Raw genomic sequence first — 22,440 nt, forward strand, 5'->3', positions numbered from 1 at the left:
TTCTTAGTAAGTATACAGGTCATCACAGCTTTCTGTCCAAATAAATATGCTCAGAATTTGTGGGTGCGCTGCAGCCACAGCCTACTTGTCTAGATAAAACCCACAGAACCCTAGAGCTGCAATCTTGGGCGTTCTTCTCTGAGATAGATTTATTAAACACAATACTTTTAATCATTAATTTATATCCCACTGCTCCTTAAATTAGCCCAAGGTCCACATTTCATCCTTTCTCCAACCCTGCAAGGAAGGTTAGGTTAAGAGATGTGCCTGGCGCAAGAAAGGCTGTTGAGTGGTGAGTTGAAGCCTGGTTTCCCAGATCCTAATTTGACACTCTTGACTACAGTGGTACCTCTGGTTAAGAACTTAATTCGTTCTGGAGGTCTGTTCTTAACCTGAAGCACTTCTTTAACTAATGGGGCCTCCCGCTGCCGCTGCACCACCGGAGCACAATTTCTGTTCTCATCCTGAAGCAAAGTTCTTAACCCGAGGTACCATTTCTGGGTTAGTGGAGTCTGTAACCTGAAGCGCTTGTAACCCGAGGTACCACTGTACTATGCTATGCTATACTGATTCTGAGCAAATATGCATAAACTCATGCTGTATTCAAATTATGTTAATGTATTTTCACATTCTGTGTTGGAAGGGATTTGCATGATGTGGGTGTGTCCCTCTGCTTAGTCCTGCCCAGCTCTGTCACGAGGGAAGCTGTAGCAATAGGCCAGCTGAAGCCACTGCCAGCAGCATCCCTAGGGTGGAGCTGGTGCAGCAAGAGAGTATCTATCCTACCTTCCACCCTGTCTGGTATGAGCAGAAGCTGTGCTGCTCCATTAAGCCCTGCCGTTGTTGGCCAGGGACTTGGATCGACCCCTGAGCTTATGGGTAGGAAAGGACCCTGATCCAATCTACCTCACATTCCATTTGTTTCCACCTGATTATTGGAAACTTTACAACTCGCAGAACAGGCAAGTAGTAAGGGGCAAACTGCAGAGCACAGCATCATTCAAAAAGACATAACATAGCTCTAACCATCTGCAGCTGGATCTCAAGAGGTGCATGTGCCAGATTGCCTGCCTGTGTCTCTTCTCTGACTCCTCACAGTGACAGCACTTAACCAAAGCAAACATAAGGGAGATGATGCTGGGGACACATCAAACAAGGCTGACAGTCACATCCATCCCATGAGCTCAATAGTAAAAGAATCATTTGGCAAGTTAGGGAAGGCATGATCCCCCGCCCGACTTAGTGAAATCAAACACAATAATCTGTTTAACATCTGACATTCATTTCTGGAAATTTCCCACTATTATTTTCCAACATCTTAAATATAAAACACACCTCAGAGAAGTAAGGGAACGATAGATTCTGGGTAAGCTGTGGGTTCAAAATAAGTCCTTTCCCATCCTAAAGTGGGGTGACTTTAATGAACCCACATACTGAATAAAGTAAGCTTGGAGAAAGAATAATTTAGAAACCAGAATATGACACCGGATTTCAGTTAATAATTTATCTTACCCCTTCAAATAAATGTAAACTGAACATTTTTCTCAACTTGTGTGCTGACTTTTATGTTTTATTTTGACAACCAAAAATAAACAAGTGTTTTTGTATCCCAATGGTATATATTTAGCAGACATTTTCATATTTTGCCTCCATTCAATTAAATACATATTCCTGTTTAACATTCTCTATACATTTTATACATAAAATATGTAAAAATACAGTAATAGGTTCATTTATTGCACATACAAAGTAAATTATGCTTGCATTTCTCTTTGCTCATCATTACACAAGTATCCTCTGCAATATATTATTGGCCTGAATATTTTAATATAATCCAAGTTTACTAGTATACTGAAATATTAAGGAATAGAAAATCTGTTATTCATAGTGCATTCTAAATTTATTCTAAGTATCATCTGCCTCACAAAGTTCCCTGGTTTAATCTATCATATGTAAACCATTGAGGAAAAATATAAAATATTTCATTTCGAAATTAAGTATTTTGAAATTCTAGACTTCTTTTCAACACACTGCTGTTCCCAACAGGCAAATCAAGTTCTCATTGTGCCTTATACATAAGACTCACAGCGACTCTTGAGTTGCTAAGCGAACACCCTTGCCTTGGGAAGTACTGGCCTGAAACTTTGTAGCCTAAATTCCAATAGATCCAGGTTTTACAGTGTGCAGTTCCAAGATTTAGCCAGAAGATGGTGCCACTTGCACTGCTCAGTTACCATACTACAGTAGTGGTCGTATCAGATTTCCTTCTATGATGCCTCCTTATCTGAGGAAGTGTTTTACAGTCAGAGGACTGATTTCAGTATGAACCACAACCACACTAACATGGGCATGCAAGTATAGAGAAAAGGAAGTCGAAGGTCAGGAGCCATTTCAAAAGGCTGAAAAGGTTGAAACGCATGGGGGGGGGGAGCAAAGAGGGAGAGGGAGAATAAGTGATGGTGGAGCGTGTCTGTGATTGGGATACTGAATTCTAATTCTAGGGCTGAATATAAATACAAGAGGTGAAAACCTGAGGTAGTACAAGGAGATTGCAAGGGAGATTCGGGCAGAGATCCTTTTTTCAAAAATCACAGAAAACCACTCAACTATGATGGCTCCAGAAGTAGATAGCTAATTAGGCTTTTGTAGCATGAGCAGAACCCATACACTGTTCATTTGCTATCATGAGCCAGCCAAAGCGAAGCATATTTAAAGCCCACTAATTTTAATGTGAACATTAAAAAATTGTAGTTAACTCTCTTTTAATTTGACAAAATTTAACTTTGGATTGTGTGAATTTTAAAGGATGCTTTTTAGAAAGGTGCCACTGAATTTTTTAAATATAATGTCTTTATTTCATGTAGAAACCAAAACATAAATCACATTCCAGAGCTTGTGTATGCATTCTTCAGAACTCCCGCACCAATGAATAAGTACCATTTCCTTTCAGTGTAAGAGGTTTTAACCCCTGTTGAAACAGATAACAAATTCCTGTATGCACTTGAATCTTCATGTCTTATCCCCAAAGTGCTGGAATGCAGTATTTAAAATAAATTCTGGATATGATTGTGCATAAAAAGGTACATCTGAGTAAGCTACACTGTTCTAAATGTGCATGGGTGAGTGATGGATTTGTTGGGATAGATACGTAATCTGGAAATGATCAGTCACTGAAACTGATTAATTTACTTTAAATTATCAGATTAAATGTGGATCATAATGGATTACTACAGGTCACAACAACTCTCTCTCCAGTGCTGGGATTATAACATAATATCAATAAATTATCATTAAAACTGGAATTAGTGAGGTGGGTATGGAGACATTCTGGATGTATTCTGCAAGAAACTACTCAGAGATAGATGGATACGTATGTGCATGACACACTCACTGCTGTCCCATTATACAGCTTGTTAAATTGACTCTTTCTTTTGTTTTTAGCAGGCAGTGGGTTATATCCAACAGTGTTGCTCTGCTGGTAAGCAAAGCTGCTGTGACTGGAAAGGGAGGGAAACAATTTCCCACGATTCCTCCTCCCTCTTGCAGCCCCTTACTTCACTTAAATAGGCTCTGGAAGCCCCACCCCACCCCGCCCTGACCAAACTACTTTCCTCCCCATTCCACTGATGGAAGCCTTACCATCTGCTAAGACACATAACTGGCTGGAACCCAATGCCTACAATTTAAAGAGTATCCTAGAATATGAGGGGTTCAGTGCACAGGAGAAACTTGGATTGTCCAGAAGCTGAAAAGGAGCATCCACAAAGAGATTATATTTTTTCTTTAAAATTCTCCAAGTCCTAAAAGTAGATCATGTGGTGCACAGGTCAAAAATAATAAGAAAAAAAACTGCATTTCACATGCGGAGCTAGTCCCACTGTCCTCTGTACAATAGAAATAATATGCATAAATCCATATTATTGAGGACAGTAATAAACAGCAGCCCTGATCCTTTGTAAGAGACAGCAATATACCCCCACCCCCATATTTAATAGAAAAAAAAGTTGAGTACAGTCGGTAGTGTATATATTGTGTAAATCACAGAAACTAAGAAAATATATAATTATAAGTTATCCAGTCACCACCCTAAAATGTTGGGTGTGCAGTAAATCAGCATGCTTGACTATATGATGCTTTGCAGATAAAAATGGCAGAGAACATAATGTACGACTAGAAAGTATATTTGGATATCTATAAGCAAATGCAAAACACTACTAAACCTTAGGCTATGTAAGTACAATCCTGGTAACAACACACACAACATAATGGCCTGTTTTTGACTATGTAACTTGTATTTCAATCACAATTCAACATATAATATCTCACAAAGTGTAATTCCATAGACCAACACATCATGCAAACAGAACATATCAAGAGAAATTAAAGTCCAATGGATGGTCAGGAGAGTTAGAATCTATACTACCTTTCTGTTTAAAAAGGAACTTTGGCCAGTGATTGGATTTATTTTGTTACATGTTTCCGTCATACAGGAATATGGTATGTAAATTTGTTTAGTTTGTATAAGGATTATGTTACATGATGTTTGTTTAATTTAGAGCATGCACAGCTGACGAAGCCCGGTTGGGCAAAAAAAGGTATTATCCCGGAATCCTTGTTGTGCCATACTTTCAAGTTTTCCATCTGATCCGATATCTACATACAAGGAATGTTAGAATCCCCAAAGCAGCGATACAGTCATACCTCGGGTTGAAGTAGCTTCAGGATGAATATTTTTGGGTCACACTCCGCAGCGACCCGGAAATAACGCAGACGCTCAAAATGACGTCACGCACGGAAGCGGCGAAACACGACCCGCGCAGACGCGTCTTACGTTTACTTCAGGATGTGAACTGGGCTACGGAATGGATCCGTTCGTATCCAGAGGTACCACTGTACGTGGAAAATCATAAGATAAGCATACCATATTGTGGTTATTGCCAATATGCCAATTTAGGAACCGAATGGACTTGTGAGATATTATATGTTGAATTGTGCTTGAAATAGAAGTTACATAGTCAAAAACAGCCTGTTGCATTGTGTGTGTTGTTACTATATCTATAAGCAAAGTCAAATGTTCTGAAAAAGTAGCATAGTGACTATAGTCATGGTGCATATCTGAATACACTCCCATGTCAAGCACTCCTTGAATGTGAAAAGGGAGCACATAAGGTAGAAAGGTTCTGTTTTAATGGTTCTGTTCTAATCTACTCCCTGATGTACTCAACTTTCTGCATATAGAACTCAACATGCATTCAGAAGAGAATCAGTTCTAGAAGAACTGTGCAACATGCCTTTTTTTTAATATATGAACTGACAGAATTGTAAAGTTAGAAGGGACCCCGAGGGTCATCTAGTCCAGCCCCCTGCAATTCAGAAATCTCAACTAAAGCATACACAACAGAGTAGAACTCAATTGTTGAGCTTACAACTTAAACTACAGCAATGTTTTAAAGGAACACGATTAGTGAATGGCACAGGCTAACTCTTAATGGTTGCACAAACAGAAAGCCTGTGCAATCTCTCTCTCTCTTCCCCACTCCCTTCTATACTCCCCCGAAAAAGCCTTCTCCAAAGGAGAGGGCTGCACAGTGAGGGTTGTGTTATACTAGCTTTCAGTGGGAGGGGGGAAATCACCAAAATTAGGTGGAAGAATTTTGCTCTATCCTCTGCTGTACAGTCCTCTGCCTCCCCTTTTTGCAAGAGAAAGGTAGAGAAAGAGACTGCTTATGTGAGCTGCAACCCTACCTCTGTATTAAGAAAAAATTGGCACAACTCCGGTTCATTTCTCAATTCATGTTTTTTAAAATTTTGCTTATCCGAAACTGAAATTTCACTACAGTATTCAGTTTCCAAGCACATTGTTTCAAATGCATTTTGGGGATTTAAATAATGAGCATGTGGGCTTATATTCAGAGAAACATGAAGTTATTTCCACTTACACATGACGTGATTTTCTGTTCCTCCACTCTGGTGGCAGCTCAACATGCCCCTTCCAAAAGCAGCAACACAGGGTGCTAAAACTGCATCCTCTGCTGTTTGATAGGTGCTTTGTGCATGCACCAGCTTCTCAGAACACAAGGCATTGTTTTTAAAGTAAGAAATCATGGTAAATTTTGTATTGGAGAACAGATAAAAGCACAATATTTACATTACTGCTGCATTTAAGAAAACACAAAAATAACTTAGACTTTCAGTCTTGATTACAGCTACAGTATTCTTTCATAGAAAAGCAAGTAAGCTTGTGAATTTAATACTCTTGATTCTGTAACTGCTTGTACATGGGTATCACTGACATATACCCACTGTCCTGCAGTGGCTCCTACAGAGTCTTTCAAACCTGAAATGCAAAAAACAAAACAAAAAGAGTTATTAATTACCATCATAGTGCAAAAGAGAATACAATATGACTAAGCCAGTAACTGTGAGGATTTTGAAGGTTTGCTATTGTATAAAATTCACTGAAACTTTATTTTCATATTCTCAGTACTGCCAGCTTTGAAAATTGTCTTAGCAAAAGAGTACAAATGAGGAAAGGCAGTGTTTTCCCAACTATGTTGGAGTGAGCTAGGGTGGCCTTGAAAACTGAAGCTATTTTGTTGGATACTTCCACTGCTCTGTGCTTGGGCAGGGAGACAAGGGCCAGTACTGGGGGCGCGGGGACAGAGAAGAAATGGAAATAAAAGTGCACAGAGCACCAAAACCCCACTACATGAGCAGTGGATTTCTCCTCCTTTCTAGCCTCTTGAGATTTCACTAGAAACTTGTCCATGTTACAAATACATTTCTGCTTCTGTGCAGGCTACACACTGATATTTTAAAAAAGAGAAAACTTAGCTTCTGAAGATATCCATTTTATGGGGCTGCTTTGTAAATTCAGAATCATTGAGTCTACAGCACAGATATCCAGCAGTCCTGGATACTACACAGAGTCCTGAACAATGTTAAATGACATATTATCTCCAATGTAGAAGATACAAGATTTCAGCAGTAAATGTTAAGAAGAGCCCTGCTGGCCCATCTAGACCAGCACTCTTTTGTCATGGTGGCCAACCAGATGCCTATGAAAAGCCTATGCTCAGAACCTAAGTGCAATAGTGCTCTCCCCACTGACTTCCAACAACTGGTATTCAGAGCATTACTGCTTCCAACATAGTCATCATAACTACTAGCCATTCATGGCCTTACTGTCCATGTGTCTGTCTAATATTTTAATGCCATCCAAGTTGGTGGCCATTATTACTACCTTGTGTGGGAGAGAATTCCACTGTTTTAATTATCATGTGCTGTGTGAAGAAGTACCGTATTTTTTGCACCATAACACTCACTTTTTTCCTCCTAGAAAGTAAGGAGAAATGTCTGTGCGTGTTATGGAGGGAATGCCTACGGGTGGCGGGGGGGGGGGGGAATCTGCTGCAGTTGTGAGCAAAGGATCCATGGTTCCCCTTCCTTCCCTCCTCTGTGGCTCGCTTTGAAACAGCAAAGCGGGAGAAGAGCTGCTGAGTGGGGAGGAGAGAGGGACAGAGAGCCTTCTTCTTTAAAGGAGCAAAGCGGGAGAGGAGAGGAGCCGCTTACACGAGTGTAAGCAGCTCCTGTCCGGTTGGTTCCTTTAAAGCAAGCAAGCTCTCTGTCCCTCTCTCCTCCCCACTCAGCTCGCTACATAGCAGCAAAGTTTTTCAGCTCGCTAAGCCGGGGATGAGCAGGGAGGAGGGAGAAAAGCAGAGCCTGCTTGCTTTAAAGGAGCAAAGTGGGAGAGGAGAGGAGCCTTCTCCCCTTATACCCCTCTTCTTCATTATTAGCAGCCTCCTACTCCACCCACCCCACGCGTGCTTCTTCTCCCCTTAAACCCCTCGCCTGCATCATTAGCAGCATCCTTCTCCACCCACCCCACGCATGCTCCTTCTCCCCTTAAACCCCTCTCCTGCATCATTAGCAGCATCCTTCTCCACCCACCCCACGCATGCTCCTTCTCCCCTTAAACCCCTCTCCTGCATCATTAGCAGCATCCTTCTCCACCCACCCCACGCATGCTCCTTCTCCCCTTAAACCCCTCGCCTGCATTATTAGCAGCATCCTTCTCCACCCACCCCACGCGTGCTCCTTCTCCCCTTAAACCCCTCGCCTGCATTATTAGCAGCATCCTTCTCCACACACCCCACACGTGCTCCTTGTCCCTTGAGTGCTTTTCCTTCCCTCCCCACTTAAAACGTGGTTACAAAGCACGGATCCACATGGATCCTCAGGATTTTTGCACTGGGTCACCCCAAATTCACCATCAGATCACATAGCATGTCCATGGCTACATCTTGCACCAAAAAAATCACGCACCCACTGTTGCCTGGGGCCGCAGTGGTGCAAAAACGTGGTTACAAAGCATGGATCCACATGGATCCTCAGGATTTTTGCATTGGGCTACTCCAAACTCACTGTCAGATCACATGTCTGTGGCCACAGCATGAGCCACAAAAATCGTACATCCACTGTTTCGTTTAGAATTTTTTTTTCTTGTTTTTCTCCTCTAAAAACTACGTGCGTGTTATGGTTGGGTGCGTGTTATAGAGCGAAAAATACGGTACTTCCTTCAGTATGTCCTGAATCTCCCAGCATCCCGATTCAAAAGTTACTATTTATGACCAAAGGCTGAAAATCTTGAATGTGGAAATTATTGCAAGCGTAAGAAACGGAATGTCTTAATTGTTCTTTTGCTGGAAAAAGGTGGATCTAAAAGATAAATGTTTATTGTAGCCTGCAGAAGTACTGAACTGATAAAACCAACTGCGTGATACCAAGAAAAGGGCATGCATTTAATGTACTAGATGTGCGTGTCCCAAAAATACATCATTTTCTTTAGGTACATACCTTGAACATTTCTGTTGCTAGAAATGTGCTCCAAAATCTTTTTGGATGGTGCTCTGACTTTCACATATGCTGCATAGTGACCTCCTCGCATGGACCCACTATGCTCCACTATTCCATAAAGAGAATAGAGAACTTTCCCACCATCTGCCACATTCTTCATTGCAAAAACAAAAGGGAGACAGAAAGGGGGAAATGTGATTTCTATGCAGTGAGTTTTGAGAACATACTCAGCTTAAAAATATAACAATTTGCAAAAACAGTGACAAGCCTTCACTAATTCTACATCTTAGGCTAGCAAAAGGTGTGTTTTTTTTAAAGCTATTACCAATTCAATACAGCTATCTTGACCAGAGAAATGAGGGTTTCTGTAATTTAAGGGGAAGCCTTAGGCTTCACTTGAAAACAAAGACAGCTGTAAAAACTGAAGCCTGAAATTATCTTTGAAGTACTGTATAAATTGAAATGGTGCTTCTGACATGCCATACCTTGCAAGAAGCAGAACAAAACGGAGCCAAGTCCAAAACAAGAGGGAAATCCACATGACGGTTTACTTTCCTTAGACTCATACCAGCCTGAAGAAGAAATGAAATATTTACTGTTTCTACTTGAGTGCCACCTGAATCCAGCTGTACTGCAAAAGCACAGTACTGAACTTTTTAAATTCAAAAATTCTGAATCGACTGCAATGACAAGAACAGTATACATACACGGACAAATTTATTTATTTACTTGTTACGTTGATAAGAAAATTGCTAAATTCAGTCATGCAGAAATGCAACATAGAAGGCTAAATTGCAGTACCACAAAGAGAAAGGCTGCATCTGTCGAAATTATGTATTGTACAGAACTAAACTGCATTTTTTTAAAATCCTATAAATCTAAAGACCCACTTACAAAATGGCTTAGTCATTTCTACCTTATTTATTTATAAACCACACAGTCATAGAAAATATAACAAGGCAGTACATAACATTAAGAGCCAACAAATCCTACTCAGAGTAGACTCTTTGAAATTCATGAACCTTTGTTAGTCATGTGTATTAACTTCAATGGGGTCTGGTCAGAGTAGGATTAGCAATGGATACCACCCTAAAACACAATTTTCTTTGGCTGTGTATAAAAGGATCAAGTCTTTGATATTTCTTCCATAGTCAAAATGTGACATGGATGAGGATAATTTTCATCAGCAGAAGAATCACTAGTCACTCTGGAGAAAATACAGTTTTACAGAAATTCAGTACAGTCCAAAATTATAACTCCTTTCAATAACACCTTATTTCAAGACTTTACCTGATGAAATCTTTTCAGATGGAGAACAAGAACAGCAGGAACCGAAGAAATCAACAGCTGCTTCCTGGCATTTGTATATACACCTTCTATTTTCTTTTCTGTACAGAAAAAAAAATACCAATTTAAAAAGCATGGCAGTATTTTTTATTTTCTGTAGTATTATAAGTATGCATACAATCCCCACAAAAATCAAGAAAGATGAATGTTTAGTAATAGTCCTATATTCCTATTTTTCGGATGGCAGCTGAGGTTAAATAAGCAATGATTTCCCTAAAGTCACCAACACAGCTAAATATCTGAGCCAAAAGTCTCCAAGATCTAATTACATTAGACTTTCTACTGAGAACACTGGCTCAGTGAACATATTGAATGTTCAAAAATGGTCAGAAGGACCTCTCTTTTTTTGCTGGATATTCTGGACATAATATTGGACAAAAAATATTTCAGATTTGATTATTAATTTTATAGTCAAACTAAAGAAATGGCTCTGGGAAATCCTGTTGCCTCTAGCACAGCAAATTTATGTAAGTTCTACTTCAATAGCAACTATCAGTTCTGAAAAGAAGAAAAACCTTCATGTACAGAACAGCAAGTATATGATATTACTGCTCATCAGAACTGTGTGCTTTCCCCATGTTTTATACAGGTGAACATGGATGATATTCAGTCATATGAACTTACAACAGACATGGTGTTCGATGTTATGATTTATAACTCACACATACAAATTTGTGGAAAAAAATTACAGTAAATCCACTTTTAAAACAGATAGATACAGTCATGGAAGAAACACTTATCAATTTTTAATTGGCCCGGACACTCAAAACAGTGTTTCCATGCACTGAAGCAATATATCTCTGATTATCGGGTGCTAAGGGCAAACAACTTGTGGAAGTAGACAGACCTCAGTCTGGTCCAGCAAGTCATATTGCTAAACTCCTAAATTGTGTTCTGAAGGGAGTAAGTTTCTGCCAGAGAAAATTCAGCTAGAGGCAACTATTGCCACCTAGCCACTCTCCAACTGCATTATTTCCCATGTTTACAAATCACAAGACAAATCTCCATCTCTTTCACGTTGGAGTGATTTTGCTGAGAGGAACTGGGAGACATCAATAAAAGAAGAAAAACACTGTAAATGCATTTTGGCCACAAGAGGGCATTAATATACAAATACAAACTAATGAAAGATGGTGACAAATGTCGTATTTATTTAGGTCCTCTAGAATATATAAATCACACATGTACGTATAGACAAAACCTATTTATGCTATTGGAATAAATTACATATCTGGGGAATCTGCATAAATTTCATCAATCACAAGCTTTGTATTATATGCCAATTAGAGTTAAGGTTTTGTGGAGTTTCTTTTTTTTTTTTTAATTTGAAGTGCTTTGAATGTATCACATCAATATGTAATTGAGTGCATTTGTAGCCAAAATGGCATTATTCACACAGAAGAGGGACGTTATTAGCATGCTCTGGAGAATCTCAAGTTCTGTAGGGAGACAGCCAAAGAGGACTGAGCTTGCCTGAGTGGGCATAGAATGACAACCAACTGTCCCGAATCCTGCACGGAAGCACTGCCCCATTTGTGCTTGTGTCATACAAATGTAATGGTTAAAAAGATTTAAGATTATTGAAGAACTGTACTGAGGTCAAAAAGATTTGCAAAGACATGGTGAGATGAACAGGTTCCCCTCAAAAATGCACATTAGTTCAGTCTCTTAAATGTCACTGGTTGTGTTCTGTGGTGCAATCATACAGCTTTTCAGGGTCTCTTGGTTATACAGCCAGAATCCAAAGGACTATTTTAGGCTGATCAAGGTCTTGAAAATGCCCAAAAAGAGTTCTGAACTTTATCTCTGGAACTTTCATGCCGGGTGACAAAAGGTCTTTGAAATTCCTCTCTGTTTCAAATGCAGTTTACCATGCAGGATGGTGGCTGCTTTTGAAGGCATATACAGTGGTACCTCTGGTTACGTATTTAATTCGTTCCGGAGGTCTGTTCTTAACCTGAAACTGTTCTTAACCTGAAGGACCACTTTAGCTAATGGGGCCTCCTGCTGCTGCCGTGCGATTTCTGTTCTCATCCTGAAGCAAAGTTCTTAACCCGAGGTACTATTTCTGGGTTAGCAGAATCTGTAACCTGAGGCGTATGTAACCCAACGTACCACTGTAATACATTCCCCATCCCCCAAGTGTGCCAGAATCATACAATCCTTTGGACCCTGAAAAGTTGTCTATGTGAAACAATATACTCAGCCACCATTTCATTACCTGTGAAATTTCCTTTCTTTTGGTGCTTCTGTTTCCGTTCCGTACAGTTCTCACACAAAAGTTTGTTGTTTCCCATTAAGAGCTCCACATATGTAAACTGGTAGAGGCATGACTGGACTGAACATTCTTTAGAACTAGTTATGTAACATTGAGAAAGAGTCTGGAAAGCATTTTGAGGGTTTTGCAGTAATGTGGGGTTCTCTGCTGAAACGTCTATGTTGTTGGACAGACTTGACAGCTGATCTCTACTGAGAGTCCCTTCAGTCTCACTGACACCACTACCCAAGCAGAGGTTTGATAAGCCAGTAGTAAGTCCCTCTGTACCTCCATCACTTGATTTGTTACACTGTGATTTAATGCTTGCAGATAAATGTTTATGCTCATCAGTGCACAAGCCAGGTGTGCTACAAGCTCTGCTGGAAGCAGTTTGCTTAGAATGACTTTCGCTTTCAGAGGCCTCACTGTCTGCACCAATGCTACTTTCAGAATGACTTGCTTCTTTTTCACTGCCTTCAGTCTGACTTCCATTTGCTGCAGATTCCATTACCGAACTGCTGTCTCCTGTATATGGAACAGCAGCTCTGCCTTCACCTTTAGAGTTTCTGACTTTTTTGTGCATGATAAAATGTCTTGTTTCTTCTTCAGCAGAGGAGGATTTTTTGGCAAATCTTCTTTCATGATTTTCTTGGTTCTGTCAATTTCCACATCATTAGCAAAAGGGAGGAAAAAAACCCAAATGTAAGTCTGTTGAAAATCCATAAAAACATTGCACTAACTCTTAAAAGCATTTCGAAAAGATGGTTTTAAAAAAACCAAAAACACAGTGTTTATGCATTTGCTTTAAAATGTCTTTGGCGATGTACTCCAGCCTGAAATATCCTACCTTTCTGAGACAGAAAAACCCATTAACCTATCTTATGGAAACCCTACAGCCCCTCCCAGGTGTTAAGATCAGCAGAAGGGGCTTCTTGGTAGTTCCACTACCCTCAGGAGTTTGGGTGGTGGTGGTGGTCCTAGAGAGGGCATTCTCTATGGCAGACCCCAATATCCTCGTGGATTTCCATGGTCTTTATATAAGATGACAACAAAACCAGCCACAGAAGGCACAAAGACCTACGATTTGATAATGGTTTTGAGGGGATTCCTTGCACAAATGATGATGATCCATAAGTATCTGTGCATTGGATCCATGTTTTAGTATGGCAGTGCTGGAAAGCTCTGGATCTGTGAACACAGTGAACACAGACACAGCTGACCAGTTATTTGATAGGAGTTGCAGGGCAGTCCAGTTTCCTTTCCCCAAATAACTCGCCTACCCGCATGCCCTTCTCAGTTACTCCACCTTCTGGTTAAGCTACTCAGGTACAGATGAGCTCTGAAAAGTATATAGAGCTGGAAGAGGTAGTGCCTAAGGGTAAAGGGACCCCTGACCATTAGGTCCAGTCGTGGCCGACTCGGGGGTTGCGGTGCTCATCTCGCTTTATTGGCCAAGGGAGCCGGCGTACAGCTTCTGGGTCATGTGGCCAGCATGACTAAGCTGCTTCTGGAGACCCAGAGCAGTGCACGGAAACGCCATTTACCTTCCCGCCGGAACGGTACCTATTTATCTACTTGCACTTTGAGGTGCTTTTGAACTGCTAGGTTGGCAGGAGCAGGGACCGAGCAACGGGAGCTCACCCCGTCACGGGGATTTGAACCGCTGACCTTCTGATCGGCAAGTCCTAGGCCACCCGCGTCCCTAGGTAGTGCCTAGGATATCTTAAATTAAATGCATTGATTTAGTATTGCAAACAAAAATATTTAATTACTAACTAAACTTAAAGCTTAAATTCAATTTTTGATTCCATGCAATTCAAACTTAAGATTCCATCTGTAATAAAATCTCTTACGCTTTCAAAATCAATTTATCTTAAGGGCTTGTAAAACTTCTGCAATAAATAAAGAAAAAACAGTGGCAGCTCATTCCTCTCATGACTCCAATTCTACAATATTTCATGGATGGATTGTTCTTAACATAAAGCAATTTTGGCTGTAAGTGGGATATGAAAGCATAATAAAAATGAACGTGTACAACTTAAGTAAAACTGAAGGTGTTTAAAAATCCCTCTTGAGAACTATATGAACACTATTATACATTTATCAACACTACAAAGTTTAACTTTGATTAACAAAAGCAGCATTAGGCTCAGCAAAAAGGATTTAAAAGCCTGCCTTCCAATGAAGTGTTGGTTTTTTTCCAAATGCCCTTGGATATTCAGATATAGCTGGGCTTTCTGTCATCCTTGGCTAAGGAAAGAGGATCCCAACACATGGTGTTTGGAATTGGCAGTGCCCTATCTCAAAATAAATTTTCTAGTAAATATAAAGATGGTAAATATCCCTTAGGTGATAGTCCTAAATTACCTCAGCTGGAACTAAAGTCCACTGAATTCAACCAGGCACACATACAAGTTTATGTTTATATGACCAAGGGGACCAAGAAAGCTTTCCACTAGCAACAAGGAACTTTCTAAATGAAAAGTGAACTATTTAACCATAGAGTGTAAAGACCTCTTTAGGTCATTTACACACTCAGATGCATTTCTCTTTATTTTAATTCAGACTTTGAATTCTAAAATTAATCAGCCTCTAGATCTTATTAGAATTTTCCCAACTTGCCGTATTATCATGGGCAAGTCACACATCTAAAAATGGGAACGGCTTACATTAATTTCCATGGCTCAAAGCTTATACTATTAAAGCCTTTCTAAACAATCAGGAGGGGAGGCGGGTGGCGCTGTGGGTAAAACCTCAGCGCCTAGGACTTGCCGATCGCATGGTCGGCGGTTCGAATCCCCGCGGCGGGGTGAGCTCCTGTCTTTCAGTCCCAGCTCCTGCCCACCTAGCAGTTCGAAAGCACCCCTAAGTGCAAGTAGATAAATAGGTACCGCTTTATAGCGGGAAGGTAAACGGTGTTTCCGTGTGCTGCGCTGATGCCGGCTCGCCAGAGCAGCTTCGTCACACTGGCCACGTGACCCGGAAGTGTTTCCAGACAGCGCTGGCTCCCGGCCTCTTAAGTGAGATGGGCGCACAACCCTAGAGTCGGACACGACTGGCCCGTATGGGCAGGGGTACCTTTACCTTTACCTTTACCTTTAAACAATCAGGAGGAAAGGAATTGCACTTTAGTTGCATGGGATCCAAAATACCCTTCCTTACAGAAGCACTTGTATTGGCTGCATCACATTTTCCTAGTGCTCAAATCACAGCCTATGTTGCTCTTCTCCCAGCAAGCAAGGTCTTTGGATTGAAAATTCTGCCAGGAATGTGGCTGTGCAAGTTTCATGGGCCACCAACAGGCCATCATCATTTCAGGAAATGGAAGAGTCCAAGCCTGTACCCCAGAGTAGGGGACCCACTACCAATATCTGCAGGCTTCTGATCCTGATATACTCATCCTCACTGCTGCTGCTGCTGCTGCTGCTTGTTTATCCACCCTCTTGAAAGGAACAAGCAAGCAAAAGGAGCAGAAACCCAGAATGCATCACTGATTATCTTAGAGGACTGGGCCAGTGGGAGAGGTAAGCAAGTGAGAAACAACAGCAAGGTAGAGAGAGGGCCATCTCATGCAGTATCTTGCCTCAAAGTACCAAAAAGCAGCACTTGGTACTATCAGTGACTTACTGATACTGCTGATGACATTCTTTATCACCCCATCCCATGTCTGAGACTGCACAAAAGAGACTTGCATGAAAGTTGAAACTGACTGCTTTCCTGCAGGCAAACTATTGGGGGGTGGGGCGAAACTCATAGTATTTACAATTATTCAATTCCCATTAAAGGATTTCCCAAATAGCCCCTGAAATTCAGTTCCCTGTATTGCTAGCTCTGGATTCCTCCACATACAGTCTGAGCATTTCCACTTGTCTTGCCTTTTAAAAATAAGAAGGGGGGGAAGGGAACACAGCACAACTATTATTCTCCATGCATTGTACATAGCCTCAATTTCTCACTGCTACCTCTGAATCAATATGGATTTCCCCCCCAAAGATTAAAACATAGCAGGGGCAGACTGTGGCCTGATGGTCTCACCACAATTCTTTTAGTGAGCTTTGCCACTATACAAGTGGTAGAATGTTTGAAGGAAGCCTTGTGGTCCAGTTTCTGAAACTGGAAAAATAAAAAAAGCATCTCCTAATTCCAGACTCCATTAAAAAAGAGGGGGAGAGTTTCTACAAATTTGCATGACTGCATACAAAGAGATGCCAAGTAGAAGATTTTGTGCTAAGAGCAAATGTATCAAAATCTGAAACAGACAACAAGCATAAAAATCAAAGCATTTGTGTGTATATGGTAGTGGGGGGGGGAGAGAAGGGGGGGGAGAGAGAGAAAGAGCACAATAATGGAAGGGAATGGAAAAATAAAAAGCATAAATAGCCATTGAAACCTTAATGCCATCCAAAAATAAATAAGTAGGTTTTAAGATTTTCAGCAATGGTCTCTTTAAAGTCAGTGGATTAAAAGAACGACTATGAGATGGGAAATTCTGCCAGACTGCCTTAGAGGCCTCACGCTCACCACTCAGCTGTTAAGCAAAATATTTTTTCATCTGTCAAATGCTGAAGGATATAGGTTAAAATTTTAAATGAAAAATGGTCTGAAGTATTCTATTTTCAATAAATGATCTAAACATAAAAGCTTTCCTTGTAAAATAATCTACAGTAGAATATTTGCAGCAAAAAATATCAGCATCTCACATTGTATTAGCACATCATATCTGCAGCATGCTGTGCCACCATCAGGAAGAACCATGTTAAGAGGCTGAACTATGGTTCATAGGCCCTTGGGCCACTGGAGGCTGAGCACATCATGGAAGCCATGTTCCAAGTCTCCTGGGAGACTGTGTTGGCTGCACTTCTCATATAGTACACCCTGCCAACTGATCCACCAAATGGCACGAAGGCTGACTTGTCTGCTCTCTTGGCCAGCCCTGCACTGCTTGCAATTGCAGCCAGAAGCAAACTTGGACAACACTAGAGGAAAGCAGGGAGGAAGGCACAGAGTGTGGAGAATGAATTTGAAAAGTACCTTTTTATTTTATTTTATTTTATTTTAAGAAAGAAATATCATTTTTAAACCCATTATTTTTTTTAAAAAAAAATCACCTACAGACACACACACATACAATATTTATAGGTGTGGGTGTGAATATATCACACACATTTAAGTTTCATAAATACAGTACTTTAAAATGTATTAACACCACATCATGAACCCCGGAAGTATTCGGTGTACATATATCAAAAAATCTGCAATACAGTGCTGTAGATTAAAAGAGACCTATTCAAACCAAATTTGCAGCTACTGCAAATTTCCATAAAAATGTGATTTGTTATACAACTAGTTGAACTACAGATCAGCAATGCTGTTGCATTCTTACCTTATCTTTTGTTAGCAAATGTTTTCTAGACAATTTAGATTGTTGATTATTCAGAGCAGTAACAGAAGAACAGTTGTATTCAACATCTGCTTCTTGGATATGTTTACCTCTGCTTGTCCTCCCAAAAGGAACAGGTTTTGAGATCTGGAAAATACACATGGTTATTCAAGGTAAAACATACAATCTCCTATATAAAAAAATATCTTTCCCCCCTACCTTTTCCAAACAAGAAAGTGCTGGCTTATAGCAATATGCACAGGGTAAATTAGACATTTGACACTTTAAAAATATATAAATCTGGTTAGTTTACTGGTCAAGTCTTAATCATATTGTGTAAAATAATATTAATGTGTTTAAAAATTTAACTAGATTGTGTTAATAATTACAAAGACATGTATCTTCTAGAAAACGTCACAAAATTACTGCTCCCAGAAACTTGAGAGAGTAGCAAAGGTCAAGGCTTTCCTTTTAAAAATCAAATACAATGGGCTAAATCAGCCTTTTCCAAGCTCAGGTCCCTAGTTGTTGTTGGTATACAGCCCACATCAACCCCAACCATCAGTCATGTTTGAAGGGAATAATGGAGGTTGCATCTGGGCACCCAAGGCTACAGAAGGCTGGGCTAAGAGGTAGTCCTAAGCCTTGAGCACTTGCAATCTATATGCAGGGTTGCTCCTTCAGGAACTCCAGAAGCTGCCTTATACTCGGTCAGGCTACTGTTTCATCTTGCTCAGTAACTAGCAGTGACTTTCCAGTTTTCAAATGGGGTTTTCTCTGTAAATGTAGGGACTGAACCTGGAACCTTCTACATGCAAAGCACATGCTCTGCTAATAGAGCTGCAGCCCTTCTCCAAGAGCTATGGTCCTGCCCTCAAAATGTTCCGGCAACTGTAGCTAAGTGTCTATGAACAGCTGTAGAATTTCCAAACATAAATCAAGTAGTCCCTGAGCATTTTCAGAGCACATTCATCTATTATAAATTCATTTGGGTATTTTATACCCTGCTTTTAGGATTAAAATTTCTCAAAGCCCATTTTTGTTAAGTTCATGAAGAACTGATGTCTGTCTCACCATTAGGCTGACTACCTAGGATGGCTGCAGTGTGAGAGGTGTAAATCAGCAGTGACTTAGGAGGCTGTCTGAAGTAGGGGAAGAAGCTCAATAAACCAGGGTTAGGGAACTTGTGATGCCCCTCCCCCAGCTGTTGTTGGACTCCTAACTCCCATCGGCTTCGAGCAGCACGGCAAATGGTCAGAGAAGAGTTTGAGTCCAGTGACAGTTGGGATCTCCACCAGTTCTCCATCCCTACAATATGTGAAGTCTAAGTGTTCCCTACAAAATGGTGGCATCATTGCCTAATTAAGGAGTGCATGCATTTGCACATACATACTCATTACATACAAGTGGTCAAACATGTAGTAAATTGACCAGCTTTCCAACTCCAGAACAAGTATAAAAAGTATAAAATTGCTTGAAAAAGAAGACACACACACAAAAAACACAACCCACAAGTAAAAGATCCTGCAAGCTGAATGTAGAGATTTAGCCAACTCCACCTAGCTTTCTTCACTGCACCTTCCATAGTCATTACATGCTGGTTTCTCTGTTGAGAGATACTGTTTGCTAATTTATTTTACATAGCAGGGTCCTAGGGTTTTAAAGGCCCCCTCCACCTGCTTGACTGGCCATGTACCACATGCTTCAAGGCATATCCTTCCTTTCTTTTCTATTGGTGACTGGTTAAAGTAATACAGTACAGCTGAAAGTGTGTACTCACATATGCTTGTTTTAATAAATTTCAATTCACAGAAAAATGTGGTAGATTTGTACATGCATATGGGCTATCCAGTCCAAATCAGTAGCACTAGCCTAAGGAGATCATATGTTGCAGAAAAGCAAAAGAACTTCAACTCTACAGGTCATACTCAAACATCTGACAAGGCTGGGCCTGTACAGAATACAAACTTCATTTATTTGCTCATTTCAAAGTCGTGAGGCGGCTTAGATAACCAGCTGAGGACTGCATCCATCAGAAATAGCTCTTTTCCCACAACAGTGATCCTTACCCATCCCCAATAATGCTACTTGTTAAAAATACCTGAAGAAGTTCACCCTTCATGGGTCAACACTGAATAATTTAGGTCATTTATTTTAAATATAACTGATGCGGCTGAGCAAATTCCTTCTCTCCCACCTGTCTACCCTTCAAATACCAAACACTGTGAGGGTGCTTATACTTTATGAGGAAAACACCTCTTTCCATAAGACACTTCAGTTACACTGCATGTTTTCACTGTGATAACAGATTCATAGCAGAGAAAATGCTAATAACTACTTGTAACACATCAAGTTAATGCTTATACTGCTCACCTTTTATATCTGAAAAGATCAGTTGTGTGCTTCTGGTATAAAACTAGTATATCATACAGGCAAAGGAAAATGGCTAGATAATAAATGTGTTTGAATTTATTAATCTTGCATAAGAGTCCCAATTCAGGAAGAGCAATCCACACACATTAAAAAGGCTCCAGGCATGATTTTTTTAAAAAATAATAATAATCTGACAGTCACCCCTTTGGTCAGTGCAGATGGTCAAGTTCAGTTTTGCAGTGCCAATATCTAAGGTTGGGTATGGAGAGACTGAATCCTGGCAATCTAATGTTTTGGCTGCTCCAACATCCAGTCAGTGATCCGCAAACACAGCAGCATGATGCTAATGTAGCAATCGTAGCTATTTATTAAAGAAGTTGTTTCTTACCCTCTCTTCTATTATAGGAAGTGAAAGATCAATGAAAGGTTCCTTTACTGTGGAAATCTTAGAAGAAAGTAAAAAAAGAAATATATCAAAGTGGAGTATGCATCATTTCTGGTTTCCATCATGCATTAGAATCTATAAACAATATCTATAAACAATAAACAAATTACCGTATTTTTCACTCTATAAGACGCACCGGACCACAAGTTTTTGGAGGAGGAAAACAAGAAAAAAATATATTCTGAATCTCAGAAGCCAGAACAGCAAGAGGGATCACTGCGCAGTGAAAGCAGCAATCCCTCTTGCTGTTCTGGCTTCTGGGATAGCTGCGCAGCCTGCATTCGCTCCATAAGACGCACACACATTTCCCCTTACTTTTTAGGAGGGGAAAAGTGAGTCTTATAGAGCAAAAAATACGGTATGTTGTGAACCACCCTGCGATCTTCAGATGAAGGGTGGTAAACAAATTTAATAAATAATAAAAAATTAATAATATCTGCCTAATTCAAAAATATTACACACATTAAGGTTTCTTTATGTAGGGAAGAACTTCACAATACTGTTTTAGAAATGAAGTGACTGTGATTTCATTTTGGTTGTGTTGTTGTTGTTGTTTTTTAAAAAAGCAAAACGGAAGTATGAACACTGTCAAAATCTAGAGATAGGCATAGATTTCATTCGCAATAGAACATTTTGTCTCTTAGAACTTAATTTCAATACTATCAGAACATTATTAGAGGCTAAATTTAGGCACAGAAATCTAAACATGTTTAGTTTTTTGCTGTTTTACACCGACTTTAACATGCTCCCCTTTCTCTTCTCTAAAGCATCACTTTAGGCTTCAGCAACACAAGAACTCTGGCAATGGGCCTATACTAATAAGCAGAGGCAGCAAAATGCCCCACTTAAGAGACTCCACTGGAAACCCACACATTAACATTTAAAGGTGGGTCATATTTCTTTCAAAGTTGAACTTTGAGAGACACTGATGAAGTCTTTCCAGATACTAGGAGAGGGAGGGGGAAAGAAATATTTTTTCAAGTCCAGCTACAACTGTATCAATGTGGTGCCTGCCAGCAGGATTCTAGCCTTGTTTCCTATGGACAGGGACTCTCCATGTCCAAAAAAGCAAGCCAACGTTTGCAGTTCAGGGCACTGGTTTCCAGCGACTAGTCCCTGCCAATGCTGGCAAGGGAATACGAGTCAGAAACTTGTTTACCAGGGCTGTAGATAGCTCATGCCTGACACCAGCATGAACAGGATTGCAAGGATGAGGCCACAATGATACAGAACAGTTAATCTTTCTGGCACCCCAATCCTAGCCATATGCATGGATCTAGCTGCTTGCAAAGGCTTTGGCTCAATGACATGTTTTCTGACATTTTGCTTATGAAGTATTCAACATGCATCACAGTCGGTAATTTCCTGGTACAGCAAGTCTTAAGGATGTATTTCCCTTGGTGGTTTTTCCCAGGAGGTATCTTGGGAACAAATGGTTCACACAGTTGTTGCAAGATGGTAAATCCCACATTTAAGAACAATTTGCCCCCCAGGGACATTCTGATCTACATTGTGAGGAACACTGCCCTCTTTCAAGGTAGCAAATCTGGCTCCAGTATTTCCATTTATGCAACTGTTCAGCATCATCACTATGCCAGTAAATAACATCATGAGTAAACATTTCAATATGCCACTTCGATGCCACAGACTGCAGGGCTTATTCAGGAATAAATTATTATACTGCTTTTTGATGGTGCAGCATAATAATACTCTAAAACAGGTGTGGCTAACTGTTTTTTTACTTGAAAGCTGACCAGATTCACTACTGACCAACCCTTCAGG

The 22,440-nt window shown here is 40.3% G+C and overlaps 1 protein-coding gene and 1 long non-coding RNA gene across 2 annotated transcripts in view; one reads left to right on the plus strand and one right to left on the minus strand.

The window, feature by feature from the left end:
• LOC309339476 overlaps positions 1–22,440 on the plus strand; it is a 464,046-nt gene that overhangs the window by 305,897 nt on the left and 135,709 nt on the right. The gene's annotated exons all lie outside the window — the stretch shown is intronic.
• The window catches only part of USP45 (ubiquitin specific peptidase 45), a 35,691-nt gene continuing 14,789 nt past the window's right edge, over positions 1,539–22,440 (minus strand). The window contains exons 7-13 of the mRNA XM_081857093.1: positions 20,602–20,658; positions 17,844–17,987; positions 12,425–13,115; positions 10,147–10,244; positions 9,342–9,428; positions 8,857–9,010; positions 1,539–6,337 (exon numbers count right to left, since the gene is read on the minus strand). Coding sequence (XP_081713219.1) covers positions 6,207–6,337; positions 8,857–9,010; positions 9,342–9,428; positions 10,147–10,244; positions 12,425–13,115; positions 17,844–17,987; positions 20,602–20,658 — 1,362 coding nt within the window. The 3' untranslated portion in view covers positions 1,539–6,206. The remainder of the gene's footprint in view (positions 6,338–8,856; positions 9,011–9,341; positions 9,429–10,146; positions 10,245–12,424; positions 13,116–17,843; positions 17,988–20,601; positions 20,659–22,440) is intronic.

This window comes from Podarcis erhardii, assembly GCF_964252035.2.
Source record: "Podarcis erhardii genome assembly, chromosome: 3".
NCBI lineage: Eukaryota > Metazoa > Chordata > Lepidosauria > Squamata > Lacertidae > Podarcis > Podarcis erhardii.